Source organism: Crocodylus siamensis, chromosome 7 (assembly GCF_052110815.1).
Source record: "Crocodylus siamensis isolate JL-2025a chromosome 7, ASM5211081v1, whole genome shotgun sequence".
Lineage (NCBI taxonomy): Eukaryota > Metazoa > Chordata > Crocodylia > Crocodylidae > Crocodylus > Crocodylus siamensis.
Genome location: NC_143401.1, coordinates 26,586,531 through 26,605,088, shown reverse-complemented (window position 1 = coordinate 26,605,088; position 18,558 = coordinate 26,586,531). Strand labels below are relative to the sequence as shown.

The 18,558-nt window shown below is 42.5% G+C and overlaps 1 protein-coding gene across 4 annotated transcripts in view; it reads right to left on the bottom strand.

The window, feature by feature from the left end:
* The window catches only part of ADK (adenosine kinase), a 577,699-nt gene that overhangs the window by 377,962 nt on the left and 181,179 nt on the right, over positions 1 to 18,558 (bottom strand). For all 4 annotated transcript variants that reach the window (XM_090058441.1, XM_090058442.1, XM_090058440.1 and 1 more), the window contains one exon: positions 10,611 to 10,689. In XM_090058441.1, the coding sequence (XP_089914567.1) occupies positions 10,611 to 10,689 (79 nt within the window). The remainder of the gene's footprint in view (positions 1 to 10,610; positions 10,690 to 18,558) is intronic.

Below are 18,558 nucleotides of genomic sequence, written 5' to 3'. Positions count from 1 at the left end.
ACAGGTATAGCAAAACTGCTTGAAATTAACAGAAATTTATGGATATTCTGAAGTTTTTCACAAGTTTCCTATGTTCTATGAGACAAACCCTTTAATTCCTATTTACTTTTTATTTCATTGACCTGTGTCTGCCGTTTTTCATTGCCAACTTTCACATCCAACATTAAGGGTATAATGGGAGAGACGCTCATTCTAATAAAACTTTTCCTTATGTCTTATACAATGGCTAATCAGGTTTGTATTCTAACCTTTTCTATCCTTCACGGTTTATACACCATGAGAAGAAAGGAAATGAATATATTTTGTGTAAAGGAAGAGAAGCAAAAAAAATGTGGCTGCTTGCTTGCTTGCTTCCCTCTTCACCCTCATCCTCCACAAGAAGACCAATATTCTATTCCTTCAAATTATTACATTTTGATTTTATCTTCCATTCCTTCATTTTCTTCCATTTTTCACTTAAGCTTGCCTTCACTATTTCTTTCCCCATATATAAATGCAAATCCAATATTTCTTTTTACACTTTTGTTAATATGTACAATTTTTAATTCTCAGTCCCAGAACTGTCATTATTGTGGTTTCTTGAATCTTCTCCCAACATTCTTGGTTGAATGTTAACCAAAGTTTTTTTAATACAGGTTAGGTCACATCAATCTTTTTAATGTTCTCTCACAGAGACCTGCATTGGTTTCAGCTCAGTTTTCAGTTCACTCATTCTAACTTCACTGACCACTGAACTACTATGGCTGCTCTTAATTCTTCATGGCTCTTCTCTTTCATACTACAATTTTATTTTACTATTTTCCAAGGAGAACTTTGAATATCATTGCACTTAAACATTTTCTCGACAATGCAGCACAATAAACTGGTCTCCTCCTCACTTTCCTTTCTTTTTTAATGAAAATCGCTGTCCTTTTTGTCTTCTATTCTCTCCTATTGACTTCAATAACTCTTCATATTTCTTTTCCGAAGATAAACCTTACAGTCAGTTTCTCAGTCAGCTCATTCTGCTAGCCCATCTGTGACCTTGTTTTATTTCTAAACAGTTCTCCCTCTAACGGTAGCTCTTCCCACTTCCAGTATTTCAGTGTATCATGTATATCTCCCCAAATCTCTTCTGGGGCATTTTTTTCTGCCACAACATTCTTCCAGTTGTTCCTGAGACTCCTATCCTCTTTCATGTGTCTGAAGTCTCATACCCTTTTAAATGCCTTGTCTGAAAGGTCATTATCTCTGCTTTCTAATTCAATACTCTTTAACCCTTGTTTACTTCTGTATTACCATCACTCATTTGTACTGCTGTACTGCTGCAGAACAATGCTTGAGAAATTTCAAGTATCCCTTTAATTCCTTACATTTCAAAACCTTCTTGGGATGTTTTTGCTCACGTCTTTTACCTTAGTTAACAACCCTATCATATTAACTTCATTAATTCTACTAAATATAACTCTTACAAATTTGCCTCTTTTTTTGGTTATTTTCTATGTACACTCTTTCTTTATATCCATCTCTGCCAACCGTGCTATCTACTTCTTAGCTCCAAAAATCCCCATGCAAACTTTATCTTCTTCAGCATAGCCTCAGAACTTCATATCTGACCCTCTCCTTTGCCAAAAACCTCATACTTCACACACATGAGATCCCTGAGGGAAGCTGGGGGGAAGCTTTACACTTTTTTAATCATCATCAGTTGGTTTCAGAATCTGGTTTATGCTGTGCAAGTGCAAAGATGTGCAAGTATCTTGCAATCTATGAAGGAATGGTCACAGAAACATTTAAAACATACAAGCAAAGTAGTTAAGGCAGTGGCTCTCAACAAAGGTGCTATGAGACCCTTTCAGCATCCCGAAGCTCGGGCACCACCAGACAAAAAGAACTGCCCCATACTCATTGTGCACAGATATATAAGCATAAAGGAGGCAGAAACACCTTATCCTGCTACAGCCCTTCCTGGCCTGACCCCCTATGTGCCACCCGAAAACAGAGACACATGGGGCAGGTGCAACAGTTCCACGTGCCTCTGTTTCTAGAAGCATGGGGAAGCCAGACCAGGGAGGGCTGTAGCAAGAGAGAAGTACATGGCCAACAGGGTTCCAGTTTCAGTCTACAATGTTAACTCATGTTCTTTGTCTACTCTTTTAACTCCAGCCTCAGTTTTGTTAATGTCTATTTAAACTAACAAATCAGAAATTTTTCTTTCTGGTCCTTTTCCCTCTCATTTAAGTTTCTTATTTGAGTTTCAGTTATCTTTTGCTTTGATTTCTAGCTAATTCCCCAATTGTTTTCCATAAGCAATAACATTTCCCTAAGATTACTAAAATATTCTGCCCCTCATAAATATAGCAGATTCATAGTTTCATAGTAGTTAGGGGTCAGAAGGGACCTGAATAGATCATCTAGTCTAACCCCCTGCCACTGGCTGGAGCACACTCTGGGATCACATGACCCCAGACAGGTGTTCATTCAACCTCTTTTTGAATCTACCCAAGGTACGAGCGAGGACCACTTCCCTAGGAAGTTGGTTCCAGATCCTAGCTACCCTAACAGTGAAATAGTGCTTCCTAATCTCTAACCTGAACCTATTCTCCAGCAGCTTCTGGCCGTTGTTCCTCGTCACCCCAGGTGCTGCTGATCTCCCCTAACAAGTTTGTAGGCAGCCACCAAATCCCCCCTCAGCCTCCGCTTGCTGAGGCTGAACAGGTTTAGGTCCCTCAGCCTCTCCTCATAAGGCCTGCCTTGTCCATTCAACACTTTAGCTAAGATATAGCTGGATGGGACCTCACAAGGTCATCTAATCCAGCCCCCTTCTCAAGGCAGGATCATCCCTGACTAAACCATTCTAGCTAAATGTCTATCCAACCTGCTCTTGAAAATTTCCAAGAGAAATTTCTCTAGGTAGGCTATTATAATGTGTGACTACCCCCACAGTCAGAAAGTTCTTCCTAAGCTCCAACCTAAAATTTCCTCTGCCACAGCTTAAGGTCAATGTCCCTGTCAACTGTTACCAAATCCATGCCCTCCTCCACCAAGTTCTCTCTTCTCCAGACCAAACAATGCTAATTTTTTCTGACCCTTGTAAGTCTTACTTCTCAGACCCCTAATCATTGTCACACTGTGCTCAACTCCTTAATCTGTTCACATCCTTCTTGAATTGTGGAAACCAGACCTGGACACAGAATTCCAGGTCTCACCAGTGCTGAAGAAAGAAGAAGAATCATTTCCCTTGATACCTCCTCCCAACAAGACGCTGAGAACTAGTCACTGAGCATCATGATCCAACCAATTATATATTCACCAATTATATATTCACCTTACAATAGATTTCATAGATACTTAGGGTCAGAAGGGACCTCATTAGATCATCGAATCCAACCCCCTGCCCTGAGCAGGAAAGAGCACTGGGGTCAGATGACCCCAGCCAGGTGCTTGTCCAGTCTCCTCTTAAAGACCTCCAGGGTAGGGGAGGGCACTACCTCCCTGGGAAGTCCATTCCAGATTCTGATAAACCTTATTGTGAAGAAGTTCTTCCTGATGTCCAATCTAAATCTGCTCTTTGTCAGTTTGTGGCTGTTGTTTCTAGTTACCCCAAGGGGATGCCCTGGTAAACTGAGCATCTCCTATTCCTTGCTGCCTCCCTTTCCCTCAATGAACTTGTAGACAGCCACAAGATGACCTCTCAGTCTTCTCTTAAGGTGGCTGAAGAGATCCAGGTCCCTCAGTCTCTCCTCATAGGGCCTTACCTGCAGGCCCCTAACCATACAAGTAGCCTTCCTCTAGACCCTCTCAAAGTTATCCACATCCTTCTTGAAGTGCAGCGCCCAAAACTGGATGCTGTAGTCCTGCTGCAGCCTTAACAATGGCACATAGAGGGGAAGTATCATAATGATAGAATGCCATTCGCTTTACTTATCACTTCATCACATTGACTATTCATGTTAATGTTGGAGTCTACTATGACTCTGAGATCCCTTTCTGCCGTTGTGCTACTTAGAAAGTCATCTCCCAATCTGTATGTGTGTTGGTGATTCTTTCTCCCTAGGTGCAGCACTTTGCACTTATCTTTGTTAAATTGCATTCAATTCTGTTCTGCCCACTTTTCTAACCTGTCCAAATATGCTGAATCCATTCCCTGCCCACCCATGTGTTTACTTTGCTCCATAATTTGGTGTCATCCGCAAATTTGGACAGAGTGTTCTCCATGCCCTCAACCAAGTCACTGATGAACATACTGAACAGCACTTGTCCAAGGACCGAACCCTGGGGGACCCCACTGCCCACACCTTTCCAGGTCGATACTGACCCATCCACCATGACTCTCTGGGTGCCTCCCATAAGCCAATTTGCCACCCATCTGACCGTATAATCATCTATGTCACAGCTGCATAGTTTATTTATAAGAATGGGATAAGACACCATATCAAAGGCCTTTTTAAAATCCAAGTAAATGACATCTGCCTCGACTCCTGCATCTAAGCATTTTGTGACCTGGTCATTAAAAGGAACAAGGTTAGTCAGGCAAGGTTAGTCTACCTGCTATGAATCCATGCTGGTTGCCCTTCAGCATTATTTTTACTGCTAGATTCCAACAAATGTGTTCCTTAATAATTTTTTCAAAGGTTTTCCCAAGGATAGAGATGAGGCTAAATGGCCTGTGGTTACCCAGATCTTCCTTCCTCCCTTTCTTGAAAATAGGGACCACACTGGGCCTTTTCCAGTCATCTGGGGCATGTCCTGAGCACCACAAGGACTCAAATAGTCTTGTCAGTGGTTCTGCTATGACACTGGCTAATTCTCTCAGCACCCTTGGATGAATATTGTCTGGACCTACTGACTTAAACACGTCTAGCCCCTCCAAGTATCCCTTCACTAGGTTGGGGCTGTTGGTGGGCTGGTGTCCTTCTTGTGTCTGTCTGTAATCCAACCAGGAGATATGTCTGTATCCATGTTCAGGAGTACTTCCATTTAGTCTGTATTTCATTAGCTTCTTAATGAGTGAGTTTATAATAGCAGAATGTCAAAAGTCTTGCAAAACTCAAGGTATGTTACATTTAATGCTCTCCCTCCATCCACAGAGCCTGTCACCTTATCATAGGAGAAAATTGAGTTGGGCAGACTGCCTTGCTCTTGCTGAATCCATGCTGAGTACTGCTCCATGATCTTTTTAGGTAGTGAGCTCAGGATGATTGCCCTGTAATTCCCCAGATTCTCCTTCTTCCCTTCTTAAAGACAGTCACTATATTCATTGTTTTCCAATTATCCAGGACCCCACCTGACCTTCACAAGTTCTCAAAGAGGATAGTTAATGCCTCTGAAAATACCTCAGTCAATTCCTTCAGTAACCTAGGGTGCATTTCATCTGACCCCCCTGACTTGAAGGCATCTGTCTTCTCTAAGTAATCGCTAACCTGTCCTGCTGCTGCTGTAGTGTTTCTACTTGTGAAGAAGTGAGACAAAACTCACAGCATGGAGGGCTGGCAGGGCTGCAACTGAAAGCTGGAAGGGAAAGAAAATATCCACCCCACTTCCAGAGCAGCATCTCGCTCAGGATTGGAGGAGGGAGGCTGCCCAGATGTATTTCCGGCCCTGGAGAGGGGCAGAAAGAAGTCAGTCTCCTGCAGGCCGCAGAGAGAGAAGAGCAGCCAAGCATCCCAGCAGGCAAGGGCTGAGGAATTTGCCAGAGGAACACTGCGGCAGTGACCCTGGGCAGGAGGCAGGCAAAGGTCTGCATACACATGGCTTCAGCTGAGGATCTGAAGAGAGGGAGTCCACAAGGCCTGTGATAATCTCTGGAGTGGAGTTTCAACAGAGGATCCAGAGGAGGAGCCTGAGGGAAGCTACAGTTGCAGGTAGAGCCTTTCTGCACGTAGTGGAGACCCCAAGGAGACTGGGAATGTTCATAGGGTTGCAGGGCAAGCCAGTGCATAACAAAGACTGGACTAAGGGATTTTTCTTGATCATTGCTATTGGGATTCTGAGAACCTGATCCTGGGTAAAAGGGAACATGGACTGAGCCTGACAAGGAGGTTGAGACCAGCAGGGGTTTTCTTTGGGGGTTTTTTTGCCTTTTCTTTTGATATTTGAGCACAGGCCAAGACCAGCCCTGGAAGGGTGTATTTAATTGAGACCAAAGGTTACCCTGGAGTAGAGGGCCAAATAATACCACAACAGGCAGCACTGCAACCTGGCTGTAGAAGAATTTTGTGAGTACCATCTGGAGAGGCCAGGCCGAGGTAGAGGGGAGGTTTGGAGCCCCACAGAAGAAACAGGGATCAAGACCAGGCAGGATCACCGTGGGCAGTGCCTTCTGGAATATATTTCATCAAAGTTGTGGCAGGTGAGAAAACATAAGACCAATTTCCTGGCAGACCAGGTAATGCAAAGCCAAGGTCCACCCTGTCACTGCCTGTAGGCAGATGAGCTCAGGGCAGTGGTAGCAAGCCCTACAACACATACAGCCATCACACTACTTCTTTCATTTCAAATATGTCATTTGATGAACATTTTACCACATTAAGTTTAAGATGTTTATTCTATCCTTATTAGCCATGTAACTGAGGACCTGGAGTAGCATCAGTGCTCAGGCGCATGGTTGACAGCCCAGAGATCACAAGTGCAAAGCCAGTGAGGCCCTGTCAGAGTCCAATGAATCTGCAAATTCTGTTAAATACCTTGTCAAAAGGACATGATAAAGGAAAGGAAAGCCATGTAACTGAACTTGTTTTATTCATCTCATAGTTTTCATGTCATTGGACTATCTTTAGCTACTTTTTACTTTTTTCCATTTTTTATTTTAGCTTTTCTTCTCACTTTCTGGTTAAATAAAAAACAGTCCTTCACAAGAATTGGAGCTCTTCAACATGTGTCATCCACATATGCATTCTACTAGTAGGTATGACTCAAACTCTGTGTCTTGACAGGAGACTTTTTTCCTTTACTCAAACATTTCCTCCTTCTCAGTTTCCACTCAATGTCAAAGTTTGTTAAAGACCAGATTACAGAAGAGTGAAAGGATAGTGGGATGCAAATGTGTATATGGACAATACATGTCAGCCAGTACTGTAAAAGTTTTTTTTTTCTTTGAGTAGTTGTGTAGATACACAATCTCACTTCAGTAACACTAAAGTAGTTCCCAAACGTAACAGTAGTGGATCTCAGAGTCTCTTGAACTAATACTTTTTGGAAGATCTGTGGAGTTCTGAAGGCCTTAACAATAACCTAATGCTTCATGAAGGTATGAATTGACTTTCAAAGAGCTACCTGGCAATGATGGTAATACTGTGAAGAAACTCTAGAGATGCTGAATGAGCACAAATCAATGAAGTTTGTTCCACCTTGGTAGTTTCATAACACAACTCCATATCCGGTTGGATAATCCCTGAAATTCTATCATTGGAATTTCAGCTCTGTCAAATGTGGCTACAAAGAGCTATTGGGGATTTACAAAAAGATTTGGTCCTATGTAAGTAAAAGGACAATTCTCTCTTAACAATGTGTAAGGTGATACTCCCCCTCTATGCGACTTTGGTCAGGCCGCAGTTGGAGTACTGTGTCCACTACTGGGTGCCACACTTCCAAGAGGGATGTGGCTAGCCTGCAGAGAGTTCAGGGGAGGGCCACTTGCTTGGTGAGAGGGCAGCAGGACAGGCCCTATGAGGAGAGACTGAGGGACCTGAACCTGTTCAGCCTCAGCAAGAGGAGGCTGAGGGGGGACCTGGTAGCTGCCTACAAACTCATCAGGGGAGATCAACAGCAAATAGGTAGAGCCCTTTTCACCCCAGCACCACCTGGGGTTACAAGGAACAATGGTAATAAGCTGATGGAGAACAGGTTTAGGTTAGAGATCAGAAGGCATTTTTTTACAGTTAGGATGGCCAAAATCTGGAACCAACTTCCCAGGGAAGTGGTCCTCACCCCTACCTTGGGCAAATTCAAGAGGAGGTTGGATGATCACCTGTCTGGGGTCTTGTGAACCCAGCATTCATTCCTGCCTGTGGCAGGGGGTCAGGCTAGATGATCTGTTCAGGTCCCTCTTGACCCTAGCTACTATGAAACTATGAAGTCTAAAGAGGATTCTACTCAGAAGGAAGAATGAAAAGGATATTTGTTTACTCAGGTGGAATTCAGAGACTACTTTACTTGGATAAAATTATCTTGTAAGGAGGATATGCTAAGAGAGCTTCCATCTTGCTGGCTCTCCTTACAGAAGTAATTGCCACCAATAATGTCACTTCAATGGACTATGAGCTGTCAGAAGGTAGGTTCAGCAAACCAGTCAAACTTTAAAAGCATACCTGGCATGCAGCACTTTATAATCAGCGATTCAGAACCGAGAATTTGCAAATGAAAGAAGCCTTTCAGTTATAAAGGTCCAAATGATTTGGTTCCTTATCCTTAAGTGCCAGTCTGGGATACTCAATGTTTTTGTTAGCTGCTGCTACTGTGTAGGATGTGAATATAAATACTCTGCACTTTGAGATTCGACACTGTATTTCCTGTCTATAAACTCTATCTGCTTGGCAGAGTGATGCATTTGTGCACTAGAGGATCTGCCAAATCAAGAATTATATTTATAATTAGGAGTAACATTTTTGATTGCCCAGGCTGCTAGAAAATATCCACCGATGTTGGCAAGAAGTTCGGTAAATTTCTCTAGAGACAATTATAGGTTTGTAGCAGTAGATCACAAGAGGTTCTGATATTCTCCATTCTTTTCAAGTAAAGAAGGCTGAGAAGACATTTCTTCATAGAAAGTTCAATTATTGCTGTCAGAGACAGGCTGGACCAGGGACTGAGTTGGCAACTTGCAGCAGCACAGGAACAAGATGATGATGGAGCTGTATAATTTGGCTGATGCCCATCATAGTCTGTGGAAGGCTGAAAACTGGTCAGAATGGCTAGGAGGGAAATAGCAGGAAAGGCCCCTAAACACCTTAGCTGGTGACCTTTCTTGAGACTGGGAACTTAACCAGTGCATTGGTACACATTTCTGCAGTGTTACAGATGACAAGGATCTCTGGTGAGAAGTAGAGCTGGACAGACATTGACACTTTATGGAGTCTATCCAAGGGACTCATCAAATGGAAACAGTCTCAACTTGATCTCTTCTCTCTTCATTGTTCACACTTTGAAGTCGTTCACGTTCTGCCTTAGCCTTCCTAACAGCCCCTCTACAGTCTCAAGCAACAGAAGTATAATCCTCCTTGGTGACAGCCCCTCCCTTCCACCGGGTTTACGCCTCCTTTTTAGCTTTCAGACATTCCTAAATGCCTTTGGTGAGCCATGGGAGATTTTGAGCACTCTTGCCCACTTTGATTCGTGTTGGGACTGTCATTCTTTGGGCTCGGAGGATTGTCTCCTTAAGGAACGACCACTCGTCTTGGACTCCCAACTCCCTTACTCTCTAGGACCTCAGTGCCTCTCCAATTAATCTCCTTAACTTGTTGAAATCGGCCCTCCTGAAGTCAAGGGCTACTGCCTTGCTGCAGGTCCTTGACACCCTGTGCTGTACAGTGAATTCCAGTAGGCAATGATCACTATCGCCCAGGTAGTCAAGAACCCACAGGTAGGAACCTATTTGAGCAGTCAGACCTGGCTGACTGCTCCTCCCAGCACATGTCTGGGTAGTTTAGGTCACCCATGATGACCACGTCCCTTGACTTAACTGCCTCCACGAGCTGACCTGAGAATTCCCGGTCTAGCTTTCCCCCCTGTTTGGGTGGTCTGTAGTAGACACCCACCGTTAACACCCTTTCCCCACAACCCGCATGTATTCTAACCCAGAGCACTTCAGTCTGCACCTCCTCTGACCCCATGCTGTTTGTTGAGGATGTGTATTTCTCTTTGACTCAAACTAACACACTGCTTCTTCCAGTAAAGCATGGGGAGGGGGTTTTCCATGTCTATCAGTGCCCTGTGAGAGTGGCTACATCCCCAGTACTGGCTCATAAACGCCTCCAATCTCCTTCATCCATCGTAAGTTACAGGAAACGGCAATCATTTTGACTAAGAGAAAATTGTGACTGTAACTATAAAAGAAAATGAATCATTAGCTTTTCTCTTTTATATACAAATTGTGAATTTGAAGATATTTGACAATAAGTTTTAACTATACAAAACATTTGAAAATTACCAAGGCACCCATTACATTAGCAAAAAGTCTGCATATTTTTAATTTTTGCAGTTTATTTTATAGACCCACGTTACAAATTAAAATACATCTATAAAACATATCACTTTTGTTCAGTAGTATTGTGACAAAGTATATTTTCAGTTATCAAAGTACACATATAGAACCCATCCTTTACTAAAGTATGTTAAAATTTTCTTCACTCATCTTGTATGAACAAGTTTCAAATCCTTAACAAGTAAGTGTGGTTATAATGGAAATGTAGTAATCTTAACAATAACAGTGCAGAAGAAAATAACAAAAGGGCAAAAACATCAGAATATATCTTTTAGAATGCAAAGCTAAACTTATTGCAGGCAATAAAATAGCATGAACCCACTGTGCAATGCTCCTGGGCAACATGATAAGGAACATGGAATAACAAGAAGCTGGTTAACAGTCAACACTTTCAGAATGTCTTAGTTATTTCTTTTAAAGAGGTACAAACCTGGGCCACTTTAACAGAATTTTGAGTAGAGCCACCAGCATGATATTCTACTTTGAACTTTTTCACAAGTTCTTCAAACCTGTAAGAAACCACAGGGGGGAGGAAAAGAAGTCAGATTTGGCAATTTTTCACAGCATAAAAGCATGTAAGCATCAAAATTAGAAATGTATGAGATCATGTTATTTGTAAACAGGAAATTCAGACACATTAGCTGTTTTACAAGGTGCTGGCTGAGAAAATACAGACTAAAATAGCATGCATGCACAGTATGTTCATTAAGCAACTGGCTGAATGACAAAAGCAAAGCATGTGATACAAATTTGATTTCACATTGTTAAAGACGCATTACAAATATATCACATTTAAATGATGTTTCAGGAGCCCAGCATCTGGAATATGTGCATGATTATAATTAACTCTGAAGTTGATGAATATATGCTTACATGTATAAGAATAAATCACTTAAAAGAACGCCACTGAGGAGACAGACATTGATTCACACTTCCTCTAACAAGAAATAAAATATTATAAGAACAATTATATACCTGTTTTAAGGCTCAGGTCCAAGTAAAGGCAGCCCAGGTTTCCAGATACATTTTAAAATCTAAGTTTCAACTAGGGTTTGTGATTTGTAAGGAGTGCATAAACAGGATCTACTGTTTGAGAAAAACCAGCAATGGCACATAGGAATAGGAAGATGTCTATAAATTATTCTGACAAACTAATTCTCTACATCTCCACTTCTTAGTCTATTAAGTTACATCACAATGTAAATATTAAGAAATTAAAATCAAGTTATACTGTTGAAAAGTTTTGTAACATTATTTTCACAATATAAAAACAAAATTAAAGCTAAAAAAGGAAATGCAATTGATTTTAATAACAGTAAGGAGACAACAATGTCTAGTTCAACTAGTTAACATTAGTGCATGAAAGAGATGTTAACAAAATTCACTGCTAGTTTAATTATGTTTTAGAAGGGTCAATATATGGTCAGTGAAAAAGACCATACAAAATTTTAATTAAGGTTGGACAACTATCAAGAAAAATTCCAGTACTAAAAAGAAAGATAATGAAACATGTCTTATGGGACCAACAAATTAGTTTGTCTAGCAGAGGTGATCTTTTAATGAATATGGAGCAGAACTGTAGTCTGTCCATTTAAAGAATCTTCCTGATGGTCTCTTAGGCAGGAGATCATTTAATAAAAAAGGCCTTCGTAACTTTAACTGAAAGAAAATTTCATATAGGAAGCCAGCATATTATTTGTCATGTATCACAGTATTCATAACCTTCTCATTACTGTCTCCTTTTACATATGAAGACAGAAAGTACTTTTCCCTTTTTTTCCATGCACCCTTTGCTCAAATAAATTATGATATGGACAGATACATATTTGTAGCACTGCACTTCACACTGCCTTTGGCATCATAAAAATGGTGGATCTGCCACAAAAAAGTTTCTGTTTGAAGCAGGAACTTATCTGCAGTATGGCGTTTAGTAGCATTACACGTGTCCAACACGCCATAGCCCTCCATTCTCCTCCCTACCCTCAAAGGGTTGGAAGGAGGGCAGCAGCCTCCCTGACAGTCCACCGAGCCACAGGAGATGTCACAGAGTCTTGTTTGGACCCTGCTGCCACCACTGCCACCACAAGAACAGATGCTGCAGGACCACTGGCAATTAGGGCAGTGCAAATTTCAGCAGCTATTTTGTTTAGTTTCAAATTCTGATGATCGGCGGCCAAAACAAAACGCAAAGCTTTGAAACAGCTCTGAAACTAAACAGATCCATCCAAAATGTTTTGGAAATGTTTCGAACTGTTTCTGAGGCAGGCTTGCAGGGAAAGAGAAACTAAGAGGAGGGAAGGGGAGGAGAGGGAGGGGAAGGACTCCTCTGATATTGATATATGTAGCTGGCCAGTGACAATGAACTGTCCCGAGGTCCCTTCCAATCCCAGTGCTCTGGGGGAGGGACAGAGAAGCAGCATGGCTGTTTGTGACCTGCTCTCTGCCATGTTGCAGTTGCGTCTGTGTCTGCGTAGCAGCAGCAGAGAGAAGCATCTGTAAGCTTGCAGCTTCCTATCAAGTTGTAGCCAATCCTTTCCTATTTACCCTAGCCTACCCTCCCTAGTGTCATCCCTGGCAACTCTTTCTTCCTCAAAACTCCTGTTATTTGTTGGTCTTATTCCCCCCCCAAACAAAAAGAAAGCAGTGCTTTGCCTGCCAGTGTCTCATCACTGTGCACTGCAAGAAAGCACTACACATACATTACACACACGCTCACACGGACACACATTTTGTTCCAGCACACAAAATATGAGACATGCTGGAAAGGCAGGTGCCAGGTCTTCTGGCAGGGAAGTCAGAGGGGGGAGAGGGAAAGCTGTAAGTCTCCCCCCCCCCCCCCCCCCCAAACTGAGACACACCTTCTTTCCTACCACTAGCAGGCATAAGGCTTCTGGTGATAGTGGCAGCAAGGAGATGGGACCAGTGCCTGCATCTGCACCCCCTCCAGTAACACCAGCCACAATAATAACCCCGGACACCACTAGCATGACAGTCTCCTCCACCCCCATTTCAGTTCCCAGCCTGAGCCTTCCAGTGCCAGAGGAGGAGCTGGATCTGGAAGCAGGGGAGCTGAGCACCATAGTAAAAGAAATTTGGGGGACTGAGGAGGAATCTGAGTTTGTGCTCCACCCATCTGTGAAAAGTGGTTAGTAAATTCCATCTGAGGGTCAGGACTGAGAGACTGGAGACACAGTGGTTTTCTTGTGAGAAATGTGCACCCACAGGGTTTTCTTGTCTGTAACAGATTCTGTGTGCAGTTTATGGGGGTACTGGAGATATGTTGGTGTATTCTGCATTTCTTGTCATGGCATAGTCTGGATCCATTTGATATGTTTTGGGCTATAGGAAGTTGGCTTCTGGTGATGAGGTTAGCAAGGTTCAGTGCTTGTTTGAATTTACAAACCACTTTTCACAAACGGTATGCCCTTCACTTCATTAACCTCCTAGATACCTATGGACTCAATATAGACATTGGATTTATGACACACTACAACCTGCCTGACATCTGACTCCCCAGGTAGCAGGTACCTCTCTACTTTTACCTGCTATATCCCCCTTCTACCTCCTCCCCCAGCCTGTCTCTCACCCCCTGATGCCTCCATTTCCATTATCACTGACTGGCTTTCTTGCCTACACTGCGTACCAGCCTCTGGCTTCTTCCTTCCATCCAAGAAGAGCACACACACCAACTGCAGATGCTTCCTCACCCTGATGAAGGGTTTTCAAACCTGAAAGCTTACAAAGAAGAATTTTTCCAACTATTCAGGTGGTCTAATAAAAGATATCAGATTGACCTCAAGAACCATGTCTGGGCTATGTCCTTAGACCAACATGGCTACAAACTACACCCCTTAACACACACAAGTGACACGAGTTTTGCTTTCAGCAGTTTGAGGTGCAGTTTCACAGAAACCCCTGCACCACTCTACCTGAAACCTGGCAGGCCCCCTCATGCCCACACAAGGGGCTATGTTTGTGGCAGGACAGATACTAATCAGGGCGGCCATCTGATGCCCTGCTCTCAGAGCTGGAGGCAGCAGTTTAGTTTCTCACCAGCCAGCAGGGGAAGAACATCTCCCTGTTGAGCTCCAGAACCAGAAAAAACTTGGAGGTATAAGGGTTGGGGCTTTAGGGAGGGGAAGAGGCCCCACATCATCCTGGGCATGACCTAAAACTGTACCCTGCCAGGGTTAGGAGACCTGATGGGACTGCTGGTGGTGCAGCAACCCCAGGAAATGCCAGGACTGAGGATCTCCATGGTGAAAGGTGGGTAGGAGGTGCCTTATAACCTCCAGCCACCACATGCATGCACAGTCCTAGCTGGGGAAAGCCCAGACCTGTAAGATCTTTGAAAGGCCTGAGACTTACTGGTTGCTGTGGAATTGTAAGGATGAGAACAGGGACTACCATTCCTGAAATTTTCATCCCACTCTGCCTTAACACACACACACACACACACACACACACACACACACACACACAAAGTCACACGTCACAAGTTTTGTTTTGAACAGTTTGAGGTGCATTTTCCCAGAACCGGCAGGCTTCATGGCCTCATAAGGGGCTAGCATCCCTACAAAGTTTCGTCTGAATCAGGCAAAAAATGGCAAAGTTATAGGCAGTTTTGTGATTTACCAGTATAGCCTAGGGCTGAAACACCGAAACAGCATTGAAATTCTGAAAGTTTCGAAACACTTCTGGCCAAAATGAAACAGGACAGCGATCCAAAACACCAAAATGAAGCACTGTCCCTCTAAAACACCAAATCTGAACCGAAATGAAACACAGCCATTTTGCACAGCCCTACTGGCAATACCTAGTGGAAAAACAGAGCTGGCAGAAGCAAAGAGAGCAGTCCCAGCAGGCACTGGTGGGGAGGAAGGGAGGGAAAGTGGGGAGAGCAGGAGTTGCCTGACAGGCTGTTTTGGGGTCAGGGGAACAAACCCTAATCTCCCCATGCCTGGAGAGTACATCTCTGAAGTAAACAGTACATCTCTGAGGTAGATGACTGTCACGCTTCAGCCAGGGGGCTGTACACATGTGCTCACCCCACACAGTACTTGATTTTTGCAGCACTACAAACGAATGTTTGTCTACAGCCTGAGGCTACTTTCTAAATTTACTATAAATATTACTGCTGGCTTACAGTGAAAAAAATATTCATTAGCTAGAGAAATAACTACTGAAAAGGCATCATCTGTCAACAAATATGCTTACTCTAAAGCATAATTTCCATGATAACGGTCCAGATCTGTTAAGGCTTAGATTTTTTTCCTACTTTGCACTCAATTACCAAGGTGCTAGAGGCAAAGATTTCTTAAGGTAATATCTTTTATTGGACCAACTGCACAACTGGGATAGTTAGACAAGCTTTCAAATGGAAGACATTCTCCCAATTATGCAGCTGGTCCAATAAAAATATATCACCCTAAGAAATCCTTGTTTCTCACAATTCCTGAAGCATCATGAATACAACATCATGCTAATACTCAAGTGCCGGATACATTCTAATGGTACAATTCAAGTTATTTGTGATGTTGGAAGCAGAAAAGAATGCCTGATTATCACATCTCATGTTGAGTTTTCAGGGCTATGAGTTAATATGGATGAGTTTGAATTGTCAGCTAAGCAACTTTGGAATCCCCAAAAGTCATTTCCAAGGTCAACTATTTCATTATGGCCATATGAGCATGAAAGTTATTCCTGATATTACATCTTTTTTTTTCAGTTGCTGCTCTGCTAGTCAAATGGAATACCTTGTTGCACAGTAGCTTAATAAACGTTATCTGGAATATACAATTTCTTTGTCCAGAACAGTTGTTTGTAACATTGTAAATGAAGAAATTATTGCCAAACAGTACAGTTTCTTGACTATTTGCATCTGTGATTCTAAGAGGCTGGTGCTTGTGTTATTAAATGCTTATAAAAACTGCTTTTGCAAGCAGTAGCACCAGTAGTCCCTTAATGATTCTACAATAACTTTCCTTTCAATTAACATGCTTTGAAGATGAAAAACAGTATTATGGAGGCATCAATAGTAACTAGGTAAGACTGTGTTACAATTTACACTGGCAGTAGAGCTGAAATATGTGGCTTGTTTTTAAACAAATGAATTTAGTCACAATATATAGTAGAATAACTTTTAATAGGACCATTTAATTTTCTGATTAAAAAAACATGATATAAACAAATTTACTCATGCTCACTTTTTACATATTGTCCCATTTCCCCCAGATTTCTTTGAGTTGCTTAGCTCTACAATTTCTTGGACATTTATTAAGGTTTTAAATTTCTTGCTATGAAGTACCTCATTTAGGATAGAATGAGTACAACAGTAGTATTAAAAGTAACAGTAAGGCAGATTATTTTTTTTGCCATTCTATTAAAAACATAAAGAGAATCTTGAAGAGTCAAGTGGAAGGCAGTTGATCACCATTTCAATATGATAAAGTAGATCGGTGATCACATATTGTTTTGATGATTATTCCTGTAGATGAAAGCCTGAAGAAAGCTGCTACTTTGAAGAAAAATGCCAAGGTCTCTTTTAATATTAAAGCAGTCAAAATTATAGCCCCCACCTTTACCTTCACTCAGTAGGAGTCCTATCTATAAGCATAATGCTAATGGCCTGCTGTACAGTAGATCCTGTACTGATAGTCTTCAGTCACCATGATCAAACAACAGATCATGTACAGCTAAGTTTCAACATAAAGTTGAATAAAAAGCTTCATTTTATTGGTATTTTACCCAAAGTTAAATTTAACTTCACTAGGTTCCATATTTATAATAAAAAACCTTGACTACCCAAACCAAACTTTAGCAGATAAATCTAATATAATAAAAGCCTTAGTCTGTCTGTCTGTCCATAACGCTTTATGAGTACTCTAATTGGTTGTCTCAGCAGCCAATCACAATGCTTACTGAAACAACTAATCAGAGTGTTCTGCACAGACAGACACACATGGTGGAGCACCACCATGACAATGGGGACTGAGGGGCCGGAGCAGGGGGCCTCGCCCCTCCTGCCAGCCCTGCTCCTTAGAGACAGAGAGGGACAGTGGCAACAGACTAGCACGGCAAAGTGCCGCCATGGTGGCAGGGATGGAAGGGACAGAATGGGGGAAACAAGGGGTGGCCTGCCCCCACCTCCCCTAGCCCTGCTACTTGGAGGCAGTGGTGGTACTGGTCAGCTTCATCCCCGCTGTCATGGCAGTGCTGCATCCATGGCAGAGGAGGACTGCGGGGACAGACTGGCAGAGTTTAGCATTGCCATGATGGAGGAAACAGAGCAGGGGACAAGGCCAGCAGGAGGCAGCGGGGAGGAAGGGAGGGAAAGAAGGGAATGGGGCAAGGAAGGGGGGGGTTCCAATGATAGTGTCCTCCCCACTGCCACCATGCTCCCTTCCCCCCTCTGCTACCACTACCACACCACCTGGGCCCAACAACAGCCAGCAGAGAGGGGAAGGTGGTGGGGAGGGACAGAGAGGGGAGAGAGGGAGGGTAGGCGGGGGGGGATGTTACATGCAGCTGGACGCAGATCAGAGGCAGTGCAGGCTACTGGGTGTAGGCAGCTGCTACCACATGCAAAAACTCCCCTCTCCCCCGTTCCAGGGAGCTGGCATCAGTATGGGCTGGAGCAGTTGGGGGGGGGGCAGGCACATGGGGCTGCATCAGGAGTGGCGGGGGGTGGAGGGGGCAGTTTGCTTATATATATATATATTTATATATATATATTTATATATAGAGAGAGAGAGAGATTTTTTTTTAAATATTTTTATTTCAGTTCTCTTTTTATAACACTTAAAGTAATGAAGTGTTTTTCAGTGATGGGGAGGAAAAAAGGCTGCCTTAACCATATCATCAATCTTATCATGTCCCCAAGCCCTGTTATAGCATACAGACAATGGCTTTTAGGACATATTTTGTAAATAATTATTTAAAAGATACATTGACTTGCAATGTTGTGTTAATTGTGAAAGTTATGAGCTTTTTATTTCTACAAATGTTTCTATTTAAAATGTCTGAATAATGAGCTACTTACCCTAGCAAACTACCAATGGGCAGGCAATTAAAAAAAACCAAGAACTAAATTACTACATCTGCTTTTCACAGCTATCTACACTACCAATTATCTACCAATTTTATGTCAAGCAGTTGCAACCTCAACTGATAGCAAGTTGCTGAGGAAAAAACAATAAGATGTCTGATAACAACTGTTTCTCTAGTAAAGAAATGCAAAACCCACATGAACTAACAGTGTTTTGGCAAGATATTAAAAATTAAATTGATACCTTACATTTTCTATCAATCTTAAATGTGTGGTACCAAACACACAGTTTTAAATCCATGTACTGACAATCATAACCATTACAATTTTA